Consider the following 26,651-nt stretch of genomic DNA (forward strand, 5'->3'; position numbering starts at 1 on the left):
CACCCACACAAAAACACATAGGAGGTTCATGGCGTATGTATATATATACACACACACAGGGCAGGAAGCCAATGTGTATACACACACAGCGGAGACTAATGGCACACACACACGGACAGAGCAGGAAATCTAATGCACACACACACAGGGAGAAAGAGCAGGAAGCTGGTGCACATACACACAGGGCTGGAAGCTAATGTGTACACACACACGCACACACATACGCACACAGAGGGCAGGAAGCTAATGGCGCACCCCCCCACACACACACGGTAGGAGGCTTATGGCCTATACAGAACACACCGAGAGCTGTAAGAGGCTAGTGGCGCACCCACCCACCCACACACACACACACACACACACGGTAGGAGGCTTATGGCCTATACAGAACACACCGAGAGCTGTAAGAGGCTAGTGGCGCACCCACCCACCCACACACACACACACACACACACACACACACAGTAGGAGGCTTATGGCCTATACAGAACACACCGAGAGCTGTAAGAGGCTAGTGGCGCACTCACCTACCCACCCACCCACACACACACACACACAGAGTAGGAGGCTTATGGCCTATTCACAACACACCAAGAGCTGTAAGAGGCTAGTGGCGCACCCACCCATCCCCCCCCCACACACACACACGGTAGGAGGCTTATGGCCTATACAGAACACACCAAGAGCTGTAAGAGGCTAGTGGCGCACCCACCCACCCACCCACACACACACACACACACACACAGTAGGAGGCTTATGGCCTATTCACAACACACCGAGAGCTGTAAGAGGCTAGTGGCGCACCCCCCCACACACACACACGGTAGGAGGCTTATGGCCTATTCACAACATACCGACAGCTGTAAGAGGCTAGTGGCGCACCCACCCACACACACACACACACAGAGTAGGAGGCTTATGGCCTATACAGAACACACCAAGAGCTGTAAGAGGCTAGTGGCGCACCCACACACACACACCCACACACACACACACACGGTAGGAGGCTTATGGCCTATTCACAACACACCGAGAGCTGTAAGAGGCTAGTGGCGCACCCACACACACACACACACGGTAGGAGGCTTATGGCCTATTCACAACGCACCGAGAGCTGTAAGAGGCTAGTGGCGCACCCACACACACACACACACACACACACACACACGGTAGGAGGCTTATGGCCTATTCACAACACACCGAGAGCTGTAAGAGGCTAGGGGCGCACCCACACACACACAGACACTGCAGAGGCTCATGGCGCACCCACATATGCACAAGTTTCACTCGCCACGAAGGCTCCCTCGGCACAGCCCGGGTCGGTAACACGGGCCCAGCCGAGTCTCACTCCTCCTCGTCTTAGCGGCCTCGGGAATGATGCTCCGAATTGTGTAGTGCTCGCGGCGAGCCCTGCCAGGTCCCTGCACACAGCGCCGGGCGCGCACAGAGCGGCTCGAGCAGGTTTCCTTTGGGTTGATTTCGATGATGGAGTTTTGTGTTTTAATGGTTTGATTTAAGTTACAGACGTTGAACGCGCTGAGCACGGCCTGTGTAACAGTCACACGCGGTGAGACGGTAACAGTTACAGGCTTTGGTCTGATTTCTGTCGGAAAACTGACCCCCACCCCCAGAGCCGGAATTAACTGGGCGGCTGCGAGCCCGGACCAGGGGGCTCCCCTTCCCCTCTGACCTCTCCCGCCGCCCAGTTGAGAGTTTTAATCAGAAGTTAGGGAAACGCTTGGAGAGAAGCGAGGCCGGCTCTAATTTTCCTCGCCACTGTAGGAGATAATTGTGGCTGGGGTCGGGGAGCCGTCCCCGGCAGGATGGGAACCGTAAACAATGCCAGCGAGAGGCTCTTTCTGCGCGGCTGAGCTCTGAAATCCAAGCAGCGTCCAGAGTTAAATAGCCCAGGGTTAGCTGCAGCTGGTTCCAGTGTTAAATTGTCCAAGCCAAACCCCAACAAGGCCTGGTCCTTTCCGAAAGACTGAGCTAAACCGTGAATTTCGGTGCGAAACCTGCCTGCGAAGGGCTTTGCCTGCAGCCCCACAAACAGAGCAGCCAGTGGTCACCCTTAACATTTGTCCTGCTCACTGAACACCAGCGGGTTCGCTTGGGCCCCTTCCCTCCCAGCCACAGCAAACTCCAGCACAGGACTAGGGTGACCACATGTCTCGCTTTTATAGGGACAGTCCCCAGTTTGAGGGCTTTTCCTTACATAGGCTCCCATCACCCCCCACCGCCTGTCCCAATTTTTCACACTTGCTGTCTGGTCACCCGTGGAATCCTGGCAGCCGTGGCTGGCTCACTCCCGGAGGGGATCCTTGCCCCGCAAAGCAAGGGGCGGCTGGGGCGGTAGCCGAGCCTGACACCCGCAGGACGCCGGAGCATTATTTTGTCTTTTATTGTTTGCTGCGTTTCCCGTTAAGAAACACACAGTGGGCACAAGCCCGTGGTTCAGAGCGGCCCGGTGTCCAGCCGGCCAGGCGCAGCATGGACCGCACTCACTGGTTCTAACTGCCCCGGCAGGACTTGGCCGGCCAGTACAAGGCCCTTGGGTAGCCGGCAATGCGGGGCCGTGCGGCCACGCTCGGCCATTCCCAACCTACGGAAATACAGACCCGAAAATATCCGCTGGCCGCGCCAAGCCCGGCTCGCGGGGAAGATGTAAACGCTCCCAGCTGACCCCTGCATTCGTTGCGCTGAAGCCCGCGGGCCGCGCTCCCCGGATCCAGGCGGGGAAGGGCAGCGGGGAGCTAATATTAGCCTGTCCCCTGCCCTAGTGACTGCTCTGCTGCAGACGCGTCCGAGCAGGGAGGGGGCCAAGAGCGCAGCCCGGGGCTCTGCTCAGCCCGCGCGGGCCAGCGGGAGCGGCTCTCCCCACCAACATGCGGGGCCCCAGCAGCTCCGCGCTTCCCGGCCCGAGGTGACTAGCTCCGCTTGCGGCCCGTGGCCAGGCCCTCGGGCCGCCTGCCCCGGCATCTGCGGCTCTCCAGCGGCATTAGCCCGCGACCCCGAATCCCTCTGAAGCTAGGCAGCGCAGGGCCGAGTCCCGCAGCCGATGTCTGTTGGGCCAAGACCAGGCCACTGATGGGGCGCAGAGCCCTGGTCCCCAGCAGCCCGGCCCAGCGCCCCGTCGGCTGCAGGGGGGTGCGCTCAGGTTACTCCCCAAGGTGGGCCAGGCGGCAGGAGCCCATCTCGGCAGCGCAGGCCAGATCGTGCGGGACCTGCTGGTGTTTCAGCTGCCAGCCCGGGCCGCGGAACGCAGGTCACGGGCACCGGGCTCTGGGGTTGGGGTCAGCCCGGCTTCCGACTTTGGCGCGGGGGGAGCCCCGCGGGAGCTGTGGCTGTGTCTCGTGCCAGGCCCCCAGCCCGGCTCTGCTCACAGCCCCGCAGCCAGGGCTCCTTAGCGGGCGGGCGTCCGGGCTTCGCTCCGGCAGGGTCTGCGGGAAGGTGCAGCTCTCGGCCGGGCCCGTAGCCAAGGAACCGCGGCTCTGGTGCCAGGACAGTGCAGGGGCGCCTGTGCCCGGCAAGAAGCAGCAAGCGCCAGCCCGTCGCGGCTCTGCTGGGGACAGGTCCCGCTGTTAACACCTCCCCAGCCAACGTCCCCCCCCCCCAGGCACAGCTGCCCCAGACACGCGTGCCTGCCCGAGGGGGAGCGGGGGGCTTGGGCCCCTGGCCGGGCTGCGGAGGGCAGAGACAGGCCCAGGGTCCCGGACACGCGTGGGGGGAGAGGCTCCTGGGACACGCGCGCTCAGGCAGCCCGTGGGGCAAACCCAAGCACGGTCACAAGCCGCGACGCGCAGCTACATACCCCAGGACAGGCAGGCGAGCCTGGGGCGCACAGGCCGCGCGGGGCCGCTAACTCGAGTGGGACGCTCCAGGCAGCTCCGGTCACTCTGCCCCCGGGGGGCGGGGAGCCGCAGGGACACTGTCTCCGGCCGGGGCGCTCCCGAGAGCGCAGCCCCGGCTGGAAGCGGCCCCTGCTCGGGTCACCCCGAGCCGCGCGCACCTGGGCGCCCGCGGGGGCTGCGGGGGCTCGCGCCGCGACGGCACTATTTGACGTCGAGGAGACGGATCACCGCGGCGCAGCGATACCAGGAGCGCCAATGGAGTTCAAATGTCAGCAAGTTTGAGGAGGGGTGAGGCGGCTCCGCGGGTGGGTGTGTTCCTCCGCCGCAGCCCCGCTCTAAACGGAGCGGCTCCTCGGGACGCGGCAGGGCACAGTGACTGGGGAGCGCCCGGGGAGCCCGGCCGCCTCTGCCCTGGATCTCCCGCGGCGCCCGCCGGCCCCGGCCCCGGCCCGGGCCCCGCCCCGGCCCGCCGGCAGGTGACCCCCGCCCGGCGCCGGCTGGAGCATGACCTGACCGATGGGCAGCAGCCTCCGCCCCGGCCCCGGCCCGGCAGCGCGCCTCCTGCCCCCCCGATAGACACGCGCGGCTCCCGCCTCCCTCCCGCTGCAGCGCGCCCCGCCGGCACCGGGCCGCCCGCCCGCCGGCCCCGGGCCGCCCGCCCATGGACATCGCCGCCGGCCCCGAGTCCCTGGACCGCTGCTTCAGCCGGGGCCCGCCGGACCGCGCCGCGATGCTGGACGGCATCAAAGTGGAAGATCGCCCGCTGCGCTCGGGCGCCGCCGCCCTGGGCGTGTTGCTGGGTGAGTCGAGCTGTGCCCCAGGCCGAGCGTCCCGCCGGCTGCCCCGCGCCGCGCCAGGGAAGCCGCCCCCCCCCCGCCAGCACGGGCAGGCGGACGCGGGGTTCACGGACGGACTTCGGCGGGAGTCGAAGTTTCAAATGACCGAAATTCCTATTGCTTCAAAGCCGGGGCGGGCGCTGAGTGCGGGCAGCCCGGGCCCTGCCGCCCGCGGGCCGCGACTCGCCACACGCACTTCGCAGACTGTGCGGTGACCCCGCTCCAGGGTTTTGCAACTTCCCCAGGCGGTTTTGCGCGGAGCAGAGAGTCGTGAGCAGGGAAGCGGGGCCGGCCACGAGCCCAGGCTGCCCGACGCAAACGAAATCGCGGTGGTTTGAGTTTGGTTCGCGATCTTGTTTCATGGGAGCCGGTCCTGGGGAAGGGGGGATCCCGGATCCCCGGGCCGAGCCGCGGCAGCGCTCTGCTTGGCAGAGCCCGAGCTGGGGCGCAGCGGGAGCGTTTCGGGAGCCATCTGCACATGCCTTTCACATCCCCCTTTGCTGTTTTCTAGGGTCCGAGTGTCAGAACCAGGCGGTTTGCGAGGGCTGCCAGCGGCCGATCTCAGACCGTTTTTTGATGAGAGTGAACGAGTCTTCCTGGCACGAAGAGTGTTTGCAGTGTGCAGTGTGTCAACAAGCCCTCACCACCAGCTGCTACTTCCGGGATCGAAAACTGTACTGCAAACAGGACTACCAACAGTAAGCCACCCTTCTCCCTTGCCCCGCACGCCTGCCCCCGGGGGCGCTCAGGGCCCTTCTCGCCGGGCCATACGCGCCTGCCAGGCCTGGCGCTGGGCACAGGGGACGGAACATACTGCCCCGGGTCCCCGGGAGCCTCGCACAGAGTTCTGCTGCCTTGGTGGGAAACGCCAAAAAGTTTTCAAACGAAAACCAGAACAAGCCCCTAATGGTGCGGTGATCAGAGAGCGCCCAGCCAAGGGCCGCGCGCCCGGACCCCAGAAAGATTTGTTCGGGTTCAAATGGCCAAGCTAGAAATGTGCGAGGGGGGGTTACTAGTCACGGATAAGAGTTAAATACTCCATTGCCCATTTAGCAAAGGGAGTTTGCATCGGGTGGTTTTATAAATGTTAAATAACACCGCGGTTGGTGTCCGAATGACAAGGGGGTAGGTTAGTTAGCGCCCTAGCTAAATTCCAGCTCAAATCGTTTGAAATTCGTGCCGGGAATTCGTAGCGTTTTGATGGAAATGCACCGCGGGTAAATAATTCTCGGGTTGAAGAACAGAAATGCCCTTTCAGTGGAACATTCCCCGCGCGGCAGTTTTAGGTGTTTTGAAGAATTTAATATTGGTTCTAAAATCAGTTTGTTCCAAACGTTATTTAAAAAACTCGAAATAAATAACACCGTGGGCTGCTTAAGTGAAGACGGCGTGAAACTCCCGGCAGACCCGGGGGGTGCAGAAGGGAGCAGTGGAATCCCGGGGAGGCATTTCACAAACGGGATTTGTAGCTGGATTTTTAACACAGGAATTAAACCCGAGTAATCGGGCTGTGGGGTGAAGTGTTAGGTGGGTTTTTCACCGGCCTTTTGTTGCGAGATAACGAAAAATCGTTCCTAAGAAACCGTGCGAAGTATCGGCAGCCCCTGGTGTCATTAGAGAACAAGCCCGCTCCGGGGAAGGCTGCACAGGCAGAGCCAGCGCTACCCGGCCGGGGCTGAGTGCGAGCCGCTGGATGCAGAGACTCCCCTGGCTAAAGGGACAGGAAGCGGCTGGTCTCCAGCCCTGCCTCCTGGACTCGCCCCGGTGTCCCCAGCCGCCCAGCACAACCCCGCCGAGGCACCGCAGCGGTGGATCGGCTCGAACACACAAACCCGCAGGCAGCGGTCCCTGCCCGAGGGCAGGTTCCTGCCAAGCTCCACCTGCTGCGCTTGGCCCCTGCCCGGGCAGCGCGGCTCGCGGGCCGGTCCCCGCCAGCCCGGGAATGAGCAGCGGACGGGCCGGGCCCAGCCGCCGGGCTTCGCCTCTCTGGGCCGGGCCACGGAGCGGGCGGGCTCCAGGGTGCCCCGGGGACAGCGCTAGGCCCCAGGCCGGCCCCTCGTACCGCCTAGTGCGGCGGCTCAGCCCGGGCTCAGCGGACAGACCCGGGGGAAGCTGCCCGGCCGCTGCCATGGAGCGGGGCCTGCCTGGGTGCCAGCTCCGGGCGCAGTGGGGCCGGGCTCGGTCACTGCCGCTGTCTGGGGGCCCGCTCGCCCCAGGGCGTGTGAGCCCCGCCCGCCTCCCGCAAAGGCCGCAGGCGAGCCCCCGATGTGCTGCGGACGGGGCGCGGGGGGACTCGGCCCCTCGGAGCCGGTCCCTTTGCCCCGGCGGGAGCCAGAGGCTCCAGAGACGCCTCCGTGCACCACTCCTGGCCTCCTGCCTCCCGAGAGACTTGACTTTATTTATCCTTTTATTCCCCAAATGTCGGGCTTTGTATGCAAACCAGCCCGCCCCAGCAGCGATGTCCTTCTGCCGCAAAGTTCCTGCCCCGCTTAGCTGCTTGGCCGCCCCGCAAAAGCCACTTCATGCTTGTCACTAAAATTTAGAGTCAGTTTTGTGTCGGGAGGGGGTTGAACATGGGCACTTCAATCACTAGGACATAATGTGGCTCTGCTAGAAGTCTGGCAACAAACAAAGAACAACAACTATTGGTTTGCATCAACTTTTGTCAGGCATTCAGCAGGCTTCCAGATAGGGCCTGAAGTGCCTTAGTGGCAACAATGTGCATTTCATAGCTACAGCATGAAAATCCATCTCCATGGAAACTAGCAGTAAATGCTAACATGACATGCTGAGTAGAAATATTGTTAGGGTTATAACTCCTGTATGAATGGCCTAGATGGATGTGCCCCTACTTAGGAGTTACAACAGAATGTGTAATTTCATACTGCAGCCTTAACCATGTGTTATTAAAGAAGCTTCAACAGACCCAGATACTGCTATATGGAAAACAATAGCAGCCTGCCCTTGTCTTACTGAACTGCACAGATTCGTTTTGGGGGGGTTGGTTTTAACAAGTATTAATATTTTCACATGTTCCCGTTTTGTAACAGTTACAGAGAATTTAGTTTTAATAGAGATGTCAGATCCATGAAACATCTGACTGTATAAATAAACAAGATACTTCTCAAGATTTTTTTAAATTAAGAAACACTCCTTTGGATACCCACACAAAATTCTTTGAAATGTAAAAGTGTTAGGAGCAGCATGCAGAAGATGATTCCCTTTGCAGTCTGTGTAAAATAACAGAGTTTTGCAAGAAGACAATATCTTAGAAAACAAAACAAGGGGGGACTGTCCCTTTATGAACAAAAATTCTTTGTTAGAATAGAAATAAATCCTCTTTAGAATTTTAGGTATTATCGAAGGATTCTAATTGTATGAGGGGAAAAAGGGTGTCCAGGCTGACTAGCAATAAAAAGATATCAACATGTTTGCCTTTGTTGAATCACAGCACCTAGTGTGACATTACATGATAACCTGCTGTGTGTGCCCCCAAGGACTGACAGCAGAAGTAGTTAATAGTAAAGGGGGGTAGGGGGAAGACATGGTAAATCAAAATGATTTTTTCCTGAAATTTTATTAAATTTGAAAGAGAAAGCATGTGAAATTAAATTGATATTGTTTCCATTCTTCCTCTGGCAGCTGTGTTTTAGGCTGTTGGAAATCTTCTCTTATTAGTAATTCTTGTTAATTAAAGTGTAAAAATAACTACATACACCTCCTTGGTCATGTGGTGTGTGCACAAATTTTAGCAGCAAGAGTGTGGAGGGTTGTGTTGCCCATATGTGGTGAAGCTATGAGTGAGTTGTGCCATCATCTCAAATTGAAGCCGCTACAAACCTTTACATCCCGCCAGAACGTGCCATGATGTATACGCACATGTTATTAAGAGATACTTTTTTAAAAAATTGCAGCTCAAGGGATATGAAGAATAGTATCAGTAAAGTCAGATGTTTGTGTTACCCTAAATCCCATGTACGTACATGGCTAAAAGAAAAAAAGAAAGATTTCCAAAATTTCCTTAATCACTAAAAGTTACTGAAAATATCTTTTCTGTATGTATTAATGCAATTGAAAGACCAGATTTCTCCAGAACTCCCTGGACTATAATCAAGTGCTATGTGTATCTTTGGAAAACTTGGGTCTCTTTTTTCCAAAGAAAGCAGGCTTCTGAAGGGTCAGATATCAGACCTTAAAACTTCCACAGGGTCAGGAATTATTGTTGCCTGTCCTCTGTAATTTGGGGTTTGTGGGGAAAGGAGGAAACTTTTTTTTTTCTGGTGGGTTGATTTTCTTTTTTTAAAATAAAAATGGTGTCAGTTTGCAGCTGTACTTGGGTTTGAAATGTTAGAATAAATACTGAGGGAGATGGATTAGTGGCCAGGGTGCAGAATGAAGTGGTCAAAGGTGCATGATAAATGAAATGTATTACATGAATATCTCCACTACATCACGGGGCTGCATGTCTGTGACTTTGTGTATTTCAGCATCTTGGTCATATGTTCCATTCTATAAATATTTACTGGAGGTGGATAGTACAGACCGATCTTTTGATTTTGACATTAAATATTTATTGTGCAAAAATTTTATGTTACTGTTGGGGCAGGGGTGCATTTGGTTGCAAGTAGTTTAAGTGAAGACAACACAGTGCTGTAGCAGAAACTGAGAGCGGGATCTAGCTAGCCTAACTCAAGCAAAACTGTTGACTTCAATGTGAGCTTTGCCAAAGGAAGAGTGACAGGATTGGGCCCAAAGGTGATACTTTGAACTTGGAAAAAATTAGTTATCCCGCTGATATACAGAAACGTGCTGAACGAATACTTATCAGTAATAAAAAACCAAAAAACAAAAATGATGTTTCAGCTTTTGCAACAGTAAAATCTAGTGCAGGTTATTTGCTCTATTGAAATTACTAATTGTAGTATTTACAACAGTGTTTTCTGCTACAAAAACATTGGTAATTTGTAAACAGCATAATGTTTTCCCATTTATGCTCTCCTCCCTTCATTTAACTGTGATTATATTTTCCTGCTTTGCTGTGAGCTACGTGTTCAGGGTTACATAAATATTGTCTTATTTCTTGCTGCTTGGTAATGTTCTGTAATTGTACATCTAGTTTTAATCTTTTAAGGTATGATGGTTGATTTAGCTTAGTTGCTATATATATTCTTTGTAGAACAACGCTTACTCTGATTGTAGCTTTGGAAATAAAGGTAGTGAAGGAATTCATTTAGTCAAGGAATACAGTTAACGGAGTTCAGACATACAAGCAGCCAAACAGCCTCATTAGTTAAAATTCCATATTTTTCAATAATTGGTTTTGCATTTTGTTTAGGGAAAGAAAGGGAAATATTTAGATTTTTATCCAAAGTACCAAGACATATCAGGCATTGTATTAGCATTCTTATTCAGTCCCGGAAAAGAAACATTGCCGCATGTATTGATGCTGTTCTAGATCTCTGGGTCTTTGTTTGTCAGTGATTATGCTGATTTTTTTTCTGTGAAATCAACAAGGGCCAGTGCATGACTAAGAGGCAAAAGAAGTGCAATGGGATATCATTGCTGCCCTAAATTTTAGCCTTTCCGGGTTCTGCAAATTCTCTCTGGTGAGTGAGACAGTCAAACATATTTTCCAGTTAAAATATTTTTTAAATTGAAAGCAAACTAAAGCTTCATGGTAGCAAATGTTTCCCATTTTTTAAAATGTTGTTTTATTTTCCAGAGAGAAAACATGTATATCCTGAGAGTGATACGTAGTCAAAATTCAGGGCACAAGAGGTGACTTGGGCTCTCGGATTCAGCTACATGTAGTAGGGATCCTAACTGTTTACTAATAGAGAGGTTCTATTTGTTTTCAGTTTCACATGCTTTTAATCGGTGCACTCATCAGTACAAATTTTCAGAATCTGAACAAGCTAAAATTGGGCAGAGCAATGCCATCCCAGTCTGTTTTATTTACCTCTTCTGGTAGATTGGCAGTACTCCTTGTTAGGCTGTTGTTAAGAAACAGCATAAATGCTGATCAAAGCTCAGAGATCAGGAGCAGTATATGCATATGTCCAGAATATCAGATAATGATTAATTTATGGCATCCATTAAAATGCTAAAAAGTGTTTTAAATGCTCTGATACTTTTGCTGAAAATCTAAACATTCCTGTATATCAGATCAATCAGCCACATTAAAAATGTTTTGCAAAACTAGTTTTTAATAATACCTCTAAACAATTCCACTCCTAAATCTGAATGAAACAAAGGCACTAGACATCAGGAGCTTTTAGGAAATGTTACTGTTATTTCTCCCAATGACGTCACCGGAATAGCCAGAGACCAGGCAGAAAAACCTCAACTTGCTGCTGTGTCAGCAAGAATTCATCCCCATGTAACATGTATAAAAGGTTACAGAGAAGATAATTCCACAGACTCTGAGAAAGCATGGTACCAGCAGAGCCATCAAGGAGACTAAGTTTTGGTTTAGAGGATATTTTTAGTAAATGTTAGCACGGAAATGGATTTCAGCAGGATTTATTAATCTGAGGGGACAATTCTGTTTTTTAAAATATTCATTGAAACTTTTCTGGAGTTTTAAATTATTAATAACAACATAATTATTCTTACCTATGGCAGAAAATATGAAGGAAGACTTTTATATAATGTGGGTTATGTACAATTATATGAATTAGGAGTAATGGACACTTTCTAAGGTTTGACTGTTAATTGTATATAGAAGAATAACCAATATATAGAACATCCATTGTGAAAATATTCTTCTTTGAAATATATTGTTGATATCTATAGTTCATACTCTGTTAAGAGAGCAAGTGATTTAAAAAAAAATGGGGAAATTTGAAACAGGTAAAAAACATACATGACATTATTTCAACAATAAATAACTTATCATGGTCATGGTAAAATATATGAATCCTACTGTATTTTCTCAGATTAACTATGTTATTGGTTTATTTCCATTCCAACTGTGTGACCCATCCATATTCATCTCCCCATCGATCAGCATATAACGATTTATGAAGCTTAAAATGCTTGCTGCCACGGGGACTTGGACTATAGAGGGATAGTTAGTAATAATTAAATACTTCTAAATATAACAGGGGTGAAATGTCCAGGAGAAAAAGATATATTTTTTACATTCTACCATTATGATTCAAATTTAAGTGAAGAGTAATTTTCTTTACGAGATACGTTTTTATGAATTTTTGTCTAGGAAGTGTTTGCTTTTCATTGCTTACCGTACCTCATGTCATAACAAGGTGAAGCAAAACATTAGTGTGCTTAATATTTGCCCTTCTATTTGAATGAAGTATACAGTATGTTCATTCTGAGCTTAAGCTTGCATTCCCGGCACACTTACCGTGGATGCAGAGGGAATGAGGATTGGGCCCTCAGTAGGTGTAATGAAATATCAATATATAAATATAAACATTCTCTCTCTCTGTGTAATGTGTATAAATGTGCATAGATTTCCCCCCCCACACACACACACACACACATACACAGCTCTGCTGATTTGCCAAAGGAAGTAATTTTGGAAGCTAGTAAAATATTCTTTTAGCATTATCATGAAAAGGGGAGGCAAGTAGATTTTGCACCTCAAAATCTTATGCTGTTCAGTTTTCATGGCAGTTGTGCAGGGCTTATAAATGTCTGTATAGCTCAATAATGTTTCATAATTTTATTAGAGAGTGATTTTGTGCTTCTTGGCCTGAATTAGATCATTGTGTAGAGGAAGTAAAGTCACAAGTGGGCTGTTGATTTTAACCCCTAATGAATGACAATAAAAAGCATATAACATTGGCTTCCACTATATAGTTATACCAAACCAAAAGGGGTGTCTGCAAAATAACTACAGATAAACTGTTTCATATTCTTACATTTTCCTCCTCTGCTTTGTGTGATATATCATGCTGTTTATTAAGTAGTAAAAAATAAAAACCAGTGAGCAATGAATTATGCAGTAATTTCTAGTTTAAAAACAAAACAAAACCCAAACCACATTTTTCTCTTGGATGGTGAGGTATAAAGGTTTTCTTGGCATGTTTTTGAGATGACTGCTATACTCTCAAAGCAAAGTTTGACTCCTAATGAAATGATAGTCTCTTCTTCCCTACAAAATATAAAAAGAAGCATGCGTTTATTCTGACACAAAGGAAAAGGTTAGTCATGCATAGTGTGAAACTTGACAGCTGAGTTAGCTAGAGGCCAAATTCTGAAGTCAGTAAAGTTCTTCGGGATTTATACTGGTGTAACAGAAAGCAGAAACTACCCTATCTCTGTAGCTGACTTGAAATATAATAAGTAGGCAGCTAACTATGATAAAATCTATTTGTAGGACAGGACTCTGAAACTCTACAATGCTGGTATCAGATGCCTAAACCTATTACTTAAAATGCATTTTTAAAAAAGGATAGTATGGGAATCTTATGGAAGCCAGAAGTGGTCTCTGAATTAAGACATTTTGAAAAATGTAACAGCGAACCACGTGGAAGTTGGCTCCCAACAAGAGGCGTTACGGCAGCATTGGTAACATTTGGGAAATGAACTCAGGTTTTTCTCTATGAGAAACTGGGTAAAAATACATTTGACTTGCAACTATCAATATAAGGTAAATGCTGAAAGTGGCCATGCTAGGTCTCTGAGCTGAGGGAGCAGAACATAGGAGATAAGAAGACAGATCACTTTAGGTCAGAAATATCTGACTTTTGTTTTTCAGTAAAAATCTCTGTAGTCTTTATATTCTTTGTACTAATAGGCAAAATCCCGCTTACCTTATTCAGGCACATTGTCCCATAATTTCTAGATGCTTCTTTAAATTCAGGATCAGTTTGAGGCGGATATTTGATAGTCTGTTTTGTTTAAAGCTAGCAACCCTGGTTTTGGTTTCGAGTTCCTGGAATTATTTTGGCAAGAGTGATATTTCTCAAATTCAGTATGGGGCTGGTTGTGGGATGTTTTTGGTTTTGGTATGTCTGAAATTGCTTAGAGCATTGCACCTTGCCCAGTTGATATTACTTAATGCAATCAAGGAGATTTGGCCCAGGCATTGGCATCAGGAGGTCTTATGATGAGTAAAGATAATTTATTATTGTAAAAATGATGGTGGCGGGGGAATGAGGATGTTTGCTCTCTGGAAGAAATGAACAAGCTGTTTTCAAAAAAGATTTGCAAAATAAACACCACTTGCTACTGAATATATTTATATTTTGAAAAATTATTTTTTCTTTATACAAACAGATACAAAGAAAATAGCAATGGTAAATGTGTTTTAACCTGACAGTTACTGTACTTGCAAAACACCTTGTAATTAGAAGGTATTATTTGTAGCAGGTTATGCAGTTTAATACACAGTATGTAGAATTAACCCGTCTTATAATAAAATATAGTTCATATAGTATGATACTTGCAATATCTTTTCAAGAGATAAAAGATTGTTTCCCAAAGAGCTAAGGATGTATTAGAACAACTTTGCAAAATCGTAATGGAAATTTACAAACCTCAGTTCAAAACCTACTTGCTTCCCTTTTATCATGATGACTGACAAAATTTAGAGTATGTTACTTACCCATCAAAAATAGCTATTTGCCGTGGGCAAGTGAGTAGACATTTGCAAGATTGTATTACAGAAAATTATTAATATAATTATTCCTAGATTGTTACTTTGTTAGTATGATTCATTCTTGAACTTATACAGCGATCTGAGTACAGAACTTGTTGATGGTTAAAAAATAATTTAAGAAAGTAGCAAAACTGAATACCTTAGTTCTTAGGGACTTTATAATGCTTGAGACTCTGGCATTTCTATCAGAAGCTAACACATTTATGAAGAATATATTCTCATTATCAAGGTTATTTACTTTGCTTCCGAAATACACCCTTTCCCCCCTCACCTAGACAATATCTTTTCCTACAGATTTTGAGACGAAATTGCATGCGTGGAACTCCCATAGACTTCAACAGGAGCCATTCGTGTGTATCAAAGGGCAGAATCTGGCTTTTGATTTTACTGTAATGAGTGTATTATTTATAATGTACTAGAGCACACATATATTCTCTGTTAGAGCTGATGGAATTTATATGCATGTGCTGAGGACCAAATCCGTCTCGTAAATGACTTCAGTTAGGAAGCTTGCTTGACTAAAGCAAATAGTATGTGTCCTTTAGTATAATCAGGAGCATCACTTACCTTGGGTAAGAAAATCTTTCTATAATTGATTCTCTTGATAATGTCACTGCAATTGTCACATTTGTGGTTGGGATAGTAAACATGCAAATTGGAGGCTGCAGCAGAAAACGATAATACTCTTTAAAAGCTTTTCCTACCAGGTCTGGAAGTTGCTAATTATTTTCTCAGATTGACGGAAACAAAACTTTCCTTGTGTTTCTGTTTAGTTGCATCTTGAATACAAATGCACTCCCTGCTATTTCTGAAGATCAGTGACAAAATATGATTCTTGTGAGTCATATATGGCTGTGAATCGCAACTAGTAATGATAGGGAAGTTGGGACCAGGAATAGCATGTCATTGAAGTAACAAAAATGTGTCAGTGAGAAACATTTGTTCTTTCAGAGCTTGATTCCTCAGTGAGAGATGAGAGTGCTCAGTACCTCAAAGTCAATGGGAGCTGAGGGCACGGAGCCCTTTGCAGGGCTGAGCCCTAAGGCTGCAGCTTTGGACATGGCAAAATTCATTCCTGAGAGAAAGGTTATCGTTCTCATTAACGTCCACCCCACAACACAGTTGTTTTCAACCCGCCGGACCCTGTCTCTTGACTTAATGGCTTGCTTACAGCTAACATTTTATACCATATGGTATTTTCTATTCCTGCAGCTCCCCGTGGGAGCATAATTTAGCAGATTTTCTGATTCAAACTTTTCCTCAGTGTGTCATAATTTTAATCCATTTCCTGGGAGTTCTTCTGTTTGCTGGAGTTTCCTTTTGGTATTATGTATGTATGATAAGTAATGCATCCTACGCCACACAAAGACACAGATTTCTTAGCAAATCAAAATAAAGTACTGTAGAAAATTATGAAATTACAGTGAGTAGCAAAAAAAAACAGAGAGAAAGAAATGAATACAGAATAGTGAAACTATTTTGACTCCCACTTTGGGGCAACTCCCAAACTTTGTTACAATGAAATACAACCATTTCTTCTATATACCAGTGACCCAAGCGACATCCACAAATACTCAAGCTCTTCTGCATACATTTAAATGTAGTAAGTGATCTGTGGTAATCAGTCATTAATTCAGCAGCCGTACCACACTTTGATTATATGCCCTCAAATCCATGCTGGATCTAGATGGATTTGTGAGGACCTACAGGCATAGGCATAGGGCTTTTAATTTCTGTAACTAACATGTTCATTTGGGGGTATATCCATCATCTGCTGATTTTTCAGAAATCCTCAGAAGTAATTTTTGTGTTGGCATCATGAGTATTGCATTTGCATCTCTGCATGTGAGAAAACATTTGCTTTTCAGAGATGGTAATAATCCTACAATGAGCTTTGCAGACAGTGTAGTCTGTCTGTGCTGGTTTGCACATACAGATGGGCTTGCAATCAAACACCTATTTGCAATCATTTTAGAGAGCAGTCTTCAGATTGTTGGTGTGCGTTCTGAGCTGTGTTCCCCCTGAGGTTAGTGGCACATTCCGTATATGGTAATCATCAGCATATGAAAACACTCGCTATTTAGAGCCATTTGTGCTACCAGTTCATTGGGCCAAGTTAGGGTCTGACTGAGCCTGTAAATCCTTATTCACATGACTCCTGTGAGTAGTGCCGCTGAAGCCAGGTTCTCTGGTATGCAGTGGCTTGCAGTATCATGCAAGGTCTATTTACTTACAGGATATAAATGCCTAGAGATAAATGAGTGGGGCTGCTAGGGGCATAAAGGATTGGGTTCTTTGTAAGGTAAAACACCTAGTGTTAATTACAACTTTAAGCTTGCGAGCAATGCGTTACCCTCAGTGTTGTCACAGAGCTTCTTCAGCAGACAAGAGAAGTTCCACCTGTGGAGTATGATTCTGGGGGCCTGCTCCTGCTCATGTTGAAGACAATGGAAGTTTTGCCATTGACTTCAATAGGGAAAACAGAATCAGGTCCCATATGGGCATGCAAATACTAGCAATTTAGGCTGTAAAGCTTCTTTTTTCATATTGTTTCATATTGTTTCTCATTTGTCTGCCTGCAGTTTGCTTCCAAACAATGTTATCTGCTGTGTGCCCTGGCTCATGGCTAAAGCACGGGGATGGGGATCAGGAAACATGGATCTGTTCCCAGCTCTGCCACTGACTGTATGGCCCTGAGCAAGTCGCTTTATCTCGATTGTGCCTAGTTCTGTGGAGGTACAGTGGGAATGCTGATCATTGGGGCCCACCTCACAGTGGGGTTCACTGAGGCTACGTTTGTTAAGGTTTCTAAAACATTACAGTCAGCCTGATGGTGAGCGCAAGATAAAACCTAGAGAGAGAGAGATGGCCCCCTCTGGGTGCAGGTCACCTCTGTGCAGAGGGTCAGCACAAAGCCAGTGCCCCACTTAACTCCCACGTAAGCCATGATAAGTGAGACTTAAGTATTGCATTGGTCTTGTGTTGGCTCACTTTGGAGATCTTTTGATAGAAGCACAAGGGGCTGATGATGGTGATGATTATACATCAGATTCTCTTAATTTTATTTAACAATGTCACTTTATGTCCCAGATGATCAGCACTCAAGAAAATAAATGCTTCTTGCTTTTTGTCAATGATTTATTTTTCATTTTCAGATTTTAGTTTTACAGGTGTGTAGTTTCAACAGTGGTGAAAGATGATTAAGGCTCAGTAAAAGCCAGTCAACCAATACAACAGAACAGAACAAAAAAAGCAAATAACTATACCCCAAACACCTGAAAAGTGGGAAGTGCCAGAGATTCCAGGAAATCCACTAGGGACTTTGCTGTTAATTATATGGGGAAGGTGCTTAGATTCTGCTGTGCTGAGTGGCAGTATGAAACCCTGAAGCTAGGGGGATGGAACGAACAGCATGTATGGGCTCATATTGTAGGTGCACATCTAAAGGAAAGAAAGGTTGGGCCTAATTCTCCTCTCATGCCACTGTACAATACCGGTGACTGCAATGCATTTCAGTGGTGTAAATTGCTCTGAGAGGAGAAGCAGGTTCATAGTAACCTTGAGTTTGTCTAAGCATTATGGGCTTGATTTTCACTGTGCCCAGGCTGGCAGGGTCCAGTTAGGCTGGTGGGGAGTCTCAGCCTTCTGGCCCTGGTGTAAATTAAAGCTGCAGAGAAACAACTTTAACTTACGTCACTAATGTAGTGTCCTCAGGAGCTTTACACCGGGAAGAACTGGGTATAACAGACCCTCACTCCTCCAGGCCCTTTCCCTCCTTGAGGCCAGAAGAGCGGTTCAGGCCCAGGGGTAACAGAGGCTCCTTGGCCAGCTTTACACAGCAGGGCCCTGGCTGCTGCTACTTCCCCTGCTGCGAGACTCCAGCCCTACAGCTCCACGTCACCGCTTAGAACACGCCTGTTGCTGAGTTGATGGCAAACAATGACGAAATGTGGGTGGCATGAGCCGAATCCATTGCTGCGTTATCGGTAAAGCCAAGCTCCTGTCTGTTTGGATCTCTGGGACAAGGCACAAACAGTTGCCCTGGGCTTTATTTTCATAGAGTGTGTTTCTCCCTGAGTCTAGCAAGGAACTGCCTCTGTATTCCTAGGTATCGCTTTGCTCCCAGGGGCTGGTTCTTTCTTATTCTTCCTAAGATTCACTTTTTTCTAATCCAAACACTTGGAGGCATTGTAATTTCTGGAGACATTCTTGCTTTTATTTATACACATATATAAGAAATGACTTAGCTGATGATTTCATTTATCACCATTTGCCAGGGCTGTAAGAGAAGCACCCACACAATTTTCCTTTGAAAATTACAAATTTGTGACAGTAACAGTGTTGCGGCCGCATGCTCTCCAGCCATGAGTGTTTATTTTTTGCATGTATGTGACCACGGGTATTTGCACCAGTTTTTACAAAGTCCTACATCTGCATCTCAGTTGATGAATGTCTGGTCTTGCATGCGTGCAGCAGTGCCGTGGGGTTGGACATGGAAGCTGAGATGAGCTGATCATTTAGTGCCAGTTATGAAATGTTGCCAAGTTAGAAAGAAAATTAAACTTTTTTTTTCTGAGAGAAAATTGGCTAGAGAGAGGTGCACAGACAGAGAACTTGGAAGTGCTCTGCTGATATCATTACTTACTCCTCATGTCGACTGTTTATGTAAATCTGCAAGCCCCTTTGTTTGTGGCAGGTAAAATTAGTGCTGTCAGCTCATAGTGCCAAGGATTTATGCATAGTATGTGACACATGTAGAGATAAATGTAATTATTTCATTGGTAATAATAGGAAACTCCCCTTACAGAATGACTTAAAGAACTCTTAAGGACAGTGCTCATTATGCCACCACTGGCTTCTTATTGCAGACCCACATCCTGCTCTGCCATGCAAGAGCTACAAGAGGGTTATCGTTTGGGGGGGGCTGCACAGTTACGACTGAGTCATGCAGTGAGGGGTGATGGTGAAGTGGATTTGGCCACCAGCCGGGGACCTCTTGAGCAGTGGATGGATATTGTGGGATCCTAGGGAAATCCCACAGAACGTGATGCATGTTCCTCCTGTGTCAGCATGGTCCCCTGAGAGTCCATCATCCATGCCTGGGCCAATCCCCCAGGGAATTTTGGGGGTGTGGAGTAAATTAACATTGATGTAGCCCACATTAATTTACTTGGGAAAGTCCCCAGAGACTCCAGGGGGATGCCCTGGAGAGCAGACTTCACCTATTTCTGCCTTCTCCCAGCCCAACTCTCTCCCCACAGACTGATCAAGGGGGTCAGCATGTTTCCTCCGTGGTGCCAGTCTGTCTCAAGCAGCGATCTGCCCCAAATGAGCGGGGTTTCTGCTCCCCTCATTCTCTCTGAAGGAAATACCAGGGCGATGGAGTGCATAGACATTGAAGATACTACTTCATGTATCTAGTCTGTTGACACTTACTAGTATTTAGCTGCTGAACTCACGGAGCTGCTATTTACCTTACAGCTAGGTTGTAAAACAAGCCCAAAGTCAGCAAACTCTTTCTTTCTTTCATACCCATCTTAAGAATCCTGGAATCCTGGCTGTAGAGGGTAATTGAAGCCTGCTACATTTGTGGCTTTCCTCCCCCTCCTCCTCAACTTAAAAAATCAGCTCATATTTTGGCATTGGTTTGTCAGAGTGCACAGCGGATACATTCAATGACATGAGCTACAACATGCAATTTGTTGGATGCCACAATTAAACCTCAGGTTTTTTCACCCAGCCATTTAAAAACCAATTGCAAATTGTCACTCAAGCAAGAATACACATAAACAAGGGCAATGCATAGCCTCAATTCCTAACAATGTGATTTTCATCACCCTACCCGTCTTTGGGGAGTCTTCAGCTTCCATCTGGAAGTTCCTTCAACCCTTTCCAGCTACAGCTCTTGAAATAACTAGAACAGAGAAAACCAAAATGACATTGAGTTTATTGCCATTTCAGAGAGAAAAAAGTGTTTGAAAAAGTTGATTCAGGAAGCCAGGGGAAGTTAAGTGGGAGACATTTGCCATTTCATCAGTCGGTTGGTGATAGCCATTCATGTCATAAATGGCTTGTGTCATTTGATGCCAAAAATAACACAATTTTCCTCCCCAAAGGCCTATAGGGTTTTTTGGCAATAAATGTTTATTTGTTAATAATATACTTTAAACAGCCCTGTCTTGACCTCACGTCTCCAAAAGAATCTATCTTCTCAGAAAAATCCTACAAAGTTTGTGTAATTTTTCTGGGAATGTGTAATTGATGGGGCAGTGAAGGGTAGTGTGTTTGCTTTAACTACTGCAGCTGCGTGGATTAACTGTTTATAAGGGCCTACTGTGCTTTGAATGGCTACTTTCTTCGATTTCAAACCCTGGTTGACAGCACTTCCTAATGGTTTCATGGATTTGCTTAGGTTTGAACAGTAAAAATAAATTTCTGTATTAGGTCTTCCATTGTTCTTTCCTCCTCTCTCCTGCACTGAGATCCTTTAAACCTTGATTTACAGGAATGATATTTCATTGATTAGCATGCTAAGTGCAGCAACTTGAATGGAGGCTGGACTTTAAATAGCTGATTTGGATCTCTCTCCTGAAAACCCTTGTCCTGAATCTTACATGGATATCAGTGGGAATTTTGCGTGTGCAGGGAACAGTCTGTTTTCAAATGGTTTTCAACCTACTTTTTCGATTTACTAATTGAAAACTCTAATCTAACACAAAACTACAGATTTGAAAGCTTTTTCTGCTGACTTTGTGCCATTAGAGTGTTGCAAAAAAAAATCAGTTATTGTGCAAAGATACACAAGAGATGGAAGAGAAGAAAAGTACTTTTATAATTAAGGTAACATCATTGGTATTTTTCTCTAGAAGAAATTCAGAAATAATATTTAATTTGAAATATATTACAATGCCTTAAAGTTGCCTTTGAGTTAGATTTCTGCTGTTGTGGCATTGATGGAATGTCAATGAATGTGATCAGCAATCTAAAGATTTCTGTCCCCTCCAACTTATTGGCTACTGGTGGCTTGGTTAATGTTACATGATAATTTTCAGCAGTTTTGTTCTATCAGCCAGCCTGCTCCTCCCATTTGTGTTAAAAAGCAAAGAATTAAGACATTTGCTGGAAATCTTTGTTAGTCCTTTGAACAGTCAGGGAAAGTACAGTACAAGATTCTACAGTGCAAACTGCAGCTTTTTGAATAAATGATGTGGGATTTTTTTAATCTGTGAGCATATGTGAATTCAGTTGAGAATTGAACTAACATCTCAAACCATTTCAGATTATTATTTTATACTGCAGGAGAAAGTTCAGTCAATCGTGCATTTAGGTAAAATGAGACAGCTGTATGTATGAAATGAATGGAATTCACTTTCTCTTTAAACAATTCACATGTGAGGGGCTAAATTATCTGGAATTGCATACTTGTGCAATTCCCTTAAAACTCATTCTCTTTCAGTAACAATAATTTATTGGGAATATCAATCTGCATGTAATTAATCAAGACTTTTCTGTGATCTCACTTTTTATTTCAGGAACCATAATTTCTAGTTTGGGCCCCGATCCTACAAACACTTCTGCATGTGCTTAACTTTACTCCTGTGAGAAGGTCCCTTCAATGGGACTGTTTACATGGGCAGTGTTACTCACATGTACAAGTGATTATTGGATTGAGTGCTAATGCCAGTCTACCTTCCAGAGAAATTTTCTGCAATAATCGGAGCATTTGTAACCTGTATGACTCTTCTCTGCAAGATTAGTTTGAATGATACATCCATTTTAGTTTCCTAGAGACCCACTCTTGCTTTTCAGTTTAGGGAAGGGTGAATCAGTCCAGTTAAAATAAGAATACAGACTTCATCCTGATATTGAAAATACTCAGATAAGTTTCAAAATGGTTTTAAATCTTCATGCGTTTCTGCACTTTCTGATTCCCATTGAAAGATCGATCCGGAGCAAACACATCAGCATATTGAGGTCTGCTAATAATATTGGCCTGATCCTGTAGAGGGCTGAGGGGCCCCAGTTCCTGATAACATCACAGAATTTGAGGGTATTCAGCGTCTCACAGGGCCCAACCCTGTCTGCTGTTGTCCCTTGTATTGGCCTTGCTAATGTTTAACTATCAGCCAAGAAAGTTACAAAGACAGCTGCACACAGCACACAACATAATAGTGTAGACCTGCAGGGCGCATGCACACAGAGCATCACCCTTGAGAGGGTTTACAATCAGTTCTTACTAGACACATTTACATTTTGTGCACCATATAACTCATGAACCCAGTAAGTGCAGAGACATGGGGGACAGAGAAGATGGCCACTGGAGCTGTGCTCAAATGGACCCTCTGAATGTGGGTTTGCCACTGGCCCCAGGCAGCTATGGCACCAAGCTAACACCAGGGACTTGTGGAGGGAGTGTCCTAGCAGATCTGGGGTAGTATGGGCAGCTCTCCCCAGCAGCCAGCAGCATATCCCTGCACATGATAACAGTCCCTGGTGGGGGTGGGAGGTTGTCCGGGAGAAGCAATACTGGAGCCGGGCCCTTTACATCATGACTGTGCATGTGGGGGGGGGGGGACTGGGGTGGAACACGCTGCCTGGTCCCGCTTTCCCCAGCAGACTCCATGCGTCTCATCCCTCAGGCTTCCTCCCAGGCCTGGGAGATCTCCCCGCGGTAAGAGCTGAAATGCTCACACTCTGTCTTTGATGACACAAGAGCTGCGTCTTCACCGTAACCCTTCCCTACCCCCACCCATGATCCATTTACTCTGCCACTGAGACACACAGATAGAGTGACCAAATGTCCTGCTTTTATTGGGACAGTCCCAGTTTCTGGGTCTTTTTCTTACATAGGATCCTATTACCCCCCATCCCCTGTCCCGATTTTTCACACTTGCTGTCTGGTCACCCTACACACAGAGGGTCGGACCTTCCTCTGACTCTCACTTGTGAGCCCCACTCAACACCAGTGGAGTTACTCCTGGTTTGTGCAAGAGGCAAATCATCCCCAGCAGCTCTGCTGGCCTTTCTGCTGATTCACAGCGGGGTGTGAGAGTGGCAAATCTGGACCTAAGGATCTCCTTCCCTTCTGTGAAGCAGAAAAGTGCCTGAAATTCGCTGAAAGCAAAGTGGTCAAATGTGAATGGTTAATATTGGGCTGATCCTTTACCAGGAAATTAAAACTCATCCTTCTGCTCATTGCTTAGATGCTTCCATTTCGCCCTTAGCTTGTCTTGTTGTTGAACCCACTGGTATAACACCCAGCTTCATCCTGGTGCAGGAGTTCCTCCGCTAACTTATTAGATAAGACTTCACACCCCCGTAGGGACTGTTCCTGCACGCACACTGCTGGGCTTCATGCTGCCTTAGAGCTATTTATTGGTGTGGAAAGGGGCCTTAGCTTGGATAATTCATCAGCTAGTTTGTATCTTTGTGCCTGCTGCACTCTTGTAATATCCAACATTACGAAAGTTAAATGGCCAAATGAACAGGAGGAAGAAAAGAAAAGCAAAGGAGCAATTAAATGTAACTTTTCATCATGAAAAGGATTTCACTGGTTTATCTTCTAATAAGATTATGTCACTAACACAAGTACCTAGAAAACCCTTGATTGACAGGCTCCTGTACTTTTATCAGGCAGTGTGACACTAAACCTCAGGGCCTTTTGTTCGATAGAGTGAGCTAACGGAAACTTGCCATCCTAATCCCCTTATTCATGTCAAGCACAGAAAAGAAGTCCTGCTCAGATGGCACCTTACAACCGAGTCACCTCCACCCCCTAGTAGCTGGATGAACGTGGGACGTCTTCTGCTGTGTGCAGTATTTGTGCCCTGCACTGTTAGAGTAGAGTGTTGTCTGGTGTATACACATTCCACTCCCGAGCATTGTATGCTGTGAGTTCCACATCCCTTTGATGTATCTTATTTTGTGTCACCTGTATTGACTATCATGTTCAAGCCAGTGGGAGTTGTACAGTTACTGCAGAGCATACCCCAAAATGGTGTGGAAGTATCAATGTATTCATTTCTTAAAGTTTTATTTCTTTAGAGAAAATATAGGTTTTAAAAACAGAGGCTTCCCTCTGTTCCATGCATGTTAGAACCATGTAGCGAGAGGCTGCATTGTACTGCCTTAAATCCCCCCGTCCAGAAAAGGATTCCATGAGTGGAAATCAGGGCAAATGATCTTTTCAGCAGCATAGACTCCGAGAGAATTGCAGAACATTACTGTTGTTTACAGTAATTATTAATGGATTTATCATTTAAAAATTTCAATGCAGAGTTTATCACTTAGTGCTAAAAGAGCAGATACCTATAGAATTTACTCCGAGTGTCATGGAAGGCAACAGTTCATCCCAATAGTTGGTATTATAGTTTCATAGCTCCAGTCTTTTCTCAGTAGAGGGAATTCCTTTGTGCGTATCCCTGTGGTAACCTATTTCAACTAGCGGTTCCCTGTGGTGCTTTATTTACTTGTCCAACTGTTTGGAAGTCTGTTAGTCTAAAGATCAGATGCACTGAAACAAATCTTATTACTTTAACCAGCCCTGCAAATTCTTCTTTCTTCATTTTTATTGACTTCTCTTCAGCTAGAACTAATACACATGCAGCAGGTGGGCGAATATGTCTCTCAAAGTTTAGCCTCTCAGATTTAACGTGAGCAACTATAAATCTTCTTTTGTTTTTCTTGGAAAATGTGGGAAACCACAGGTATTTGAAAAGTTGCTTCTCAGTAGGTTTGCATAATTTTTTTTAATTATGGGCTTTTTTTAAAGGAAATCAGGAAAATATTGAATTCTGCATTTGGGAGGATTTACTTATTTAATTTTTCCTTTTTGTTTTAATTATTTTTAAGTGATAATCAGAAAAGGAGGAAAGGGAGGGAGCTTTGAGGGTTTGTTTTTTTCTTTGTTTTTTTCAATCCAGCATCATCCTCGTACAGACAGAGGCTGAAATTTCATAAAAAGAATTTGCTAAAAGCTGATGTAATCAACAGTAACCAACACACCTGCTTTTGGAGGGTGCTTTGATTTTCTGCTCTTTGGTTTTAGGCCAACTCCTGTTAATTTTTAGGAAGAAAAATCAGTTGGTCACCAGTATTTAAGAAACTGTTTTTTAGGAATTCCTCTAAAAAAACTCGCCATCTCAGTGCCCTGTGCTCCCCGGTCTGTGCTCGTACTTGGCATAATCGTAACAATTCCTAACTCTCCTAGAGCAATTCAGTGTACTCTCCACTGCATAGCACTGCCGTCCACATGGTAGAAGGCTCTCCAGTGCCTACAAGCCCCATGGCAAACAATCATATGCCACAGAAACGGTGAATTTGTTGGATTTATAAAAACTTTTTCTCAAGTATTTGCTTTTATTTTATCGGGATTTATTTGTTTTAACTTAAATAGCAGCAGCTGCAGTCAGATCAAACAGATAAATGAACATACAAACAATCCGAACACTTTGCTAAATAACACAAGTAAAGGAATCCACTGAATAATGATGCATCATTTAAACCTAGCTTGTATTTCTGAAATGTCTTTGCCTTGGCCAAATCTCATTTTCTGAATAATCTTGTGCAGGATTATACAAGCACGTAACTCAGGGCGGAATTGGGTCAAGTGGGTAGAAGACAATAAAATAAAAAGTATCTGAGTTATCAGTGAGGTTAGTGAGAAAATCTGTACAAATTTCTGATGTAAACTGCAGGGCAAACTTTAGTGTAATGAATATTTGAATTGTGACACATGAGAGAACATCCAAGCATGATTAGGAAAGATGTTTGGAAATCTGTAAATGACAAAGAAACCATCAGATTTTGTAGCAAAGTCCCAGGATAATACAAGATTAGGGCTGTAATCAATATTCTGCCATGTCAGAGATTTAAAAAAAAAAACAAGAGCCTGTGACTATTTCAGCAAAAATTCACTCTGGATAACAATCAGAGAAACGCTGTTAGTCCCATTAATCTGTGGGGTTTAACATTTGAAACTTCTGGTCTCTATACCATTCCCCTTCATGCCTGAAAGGCAGTAACTCATTTTTAAAAAGGACCACAAGCAGGATGTCACATAGTAAAAACTAACAGGTCTGTTTTATTAGAAACGAGATGATGCAGTATGTTCTGCATCTATCAAAGGCAACCAAACCTCATACTCAGGGGAATGTCATGAACCTTTACACAGCAGCATGTCAGATACTCTTGGCATGTTCTGCCCCTCTCGGAACAAGAGAGTCAATAAACAAGGGAAACAACAATCCACCTACAGTGAACTTGGTTTGGTGTCTTCTGCTGTCAGAGTACTTGATACTAACTTGTACTTCTTGAAAGAAAAATAACCTTTGGCTG

At 46.0% G+C, this 26,651-nt stretch overlaps 1 protein-coding gene across 1 annotated transcript in view; it reads left to right on the top strand.

Annotated features, from left to right (window-relative positions):
- The first annotated feature begins 4,512 nt into the window (after positions 1–4,512).
- The window catches only part of LMX1B (LIM homeobox transcription factor 1 beta), a 127,094-nt gene continuing 104,955 nt past the window's right edge, over positions 4,513–26,651 (top strand). Inside the window, exons 1-2 of the mRNA XM_030535574.1 lie at positions 4,513–4,651; positions 5,199–5,385. Coding sequence (XP_030391434.1) covers positions 4,513–4,651; positions 5,199–5,385 — 326 coding nt within the window. The remainder of the gene's footprint in view (positions 4,652–5,198; positions 5,386–26,651) is intronic.

The sequence above is a fragment of the Gopherus evgoodei genome, chromosome 16 (genome assembly GCF_007399415.2).
Source record: "Gopherus evgoodei ecotype Sinaloan lineage chromosome 16, rGopEvg1_v1.p, whole genome shotgun sequence".
Classification (NCBI taxonomy): Eukaryota; Metazoa; Chordata; order Testudines; family Testudinidae; genus Gopherus; species Gopherus evgoodei.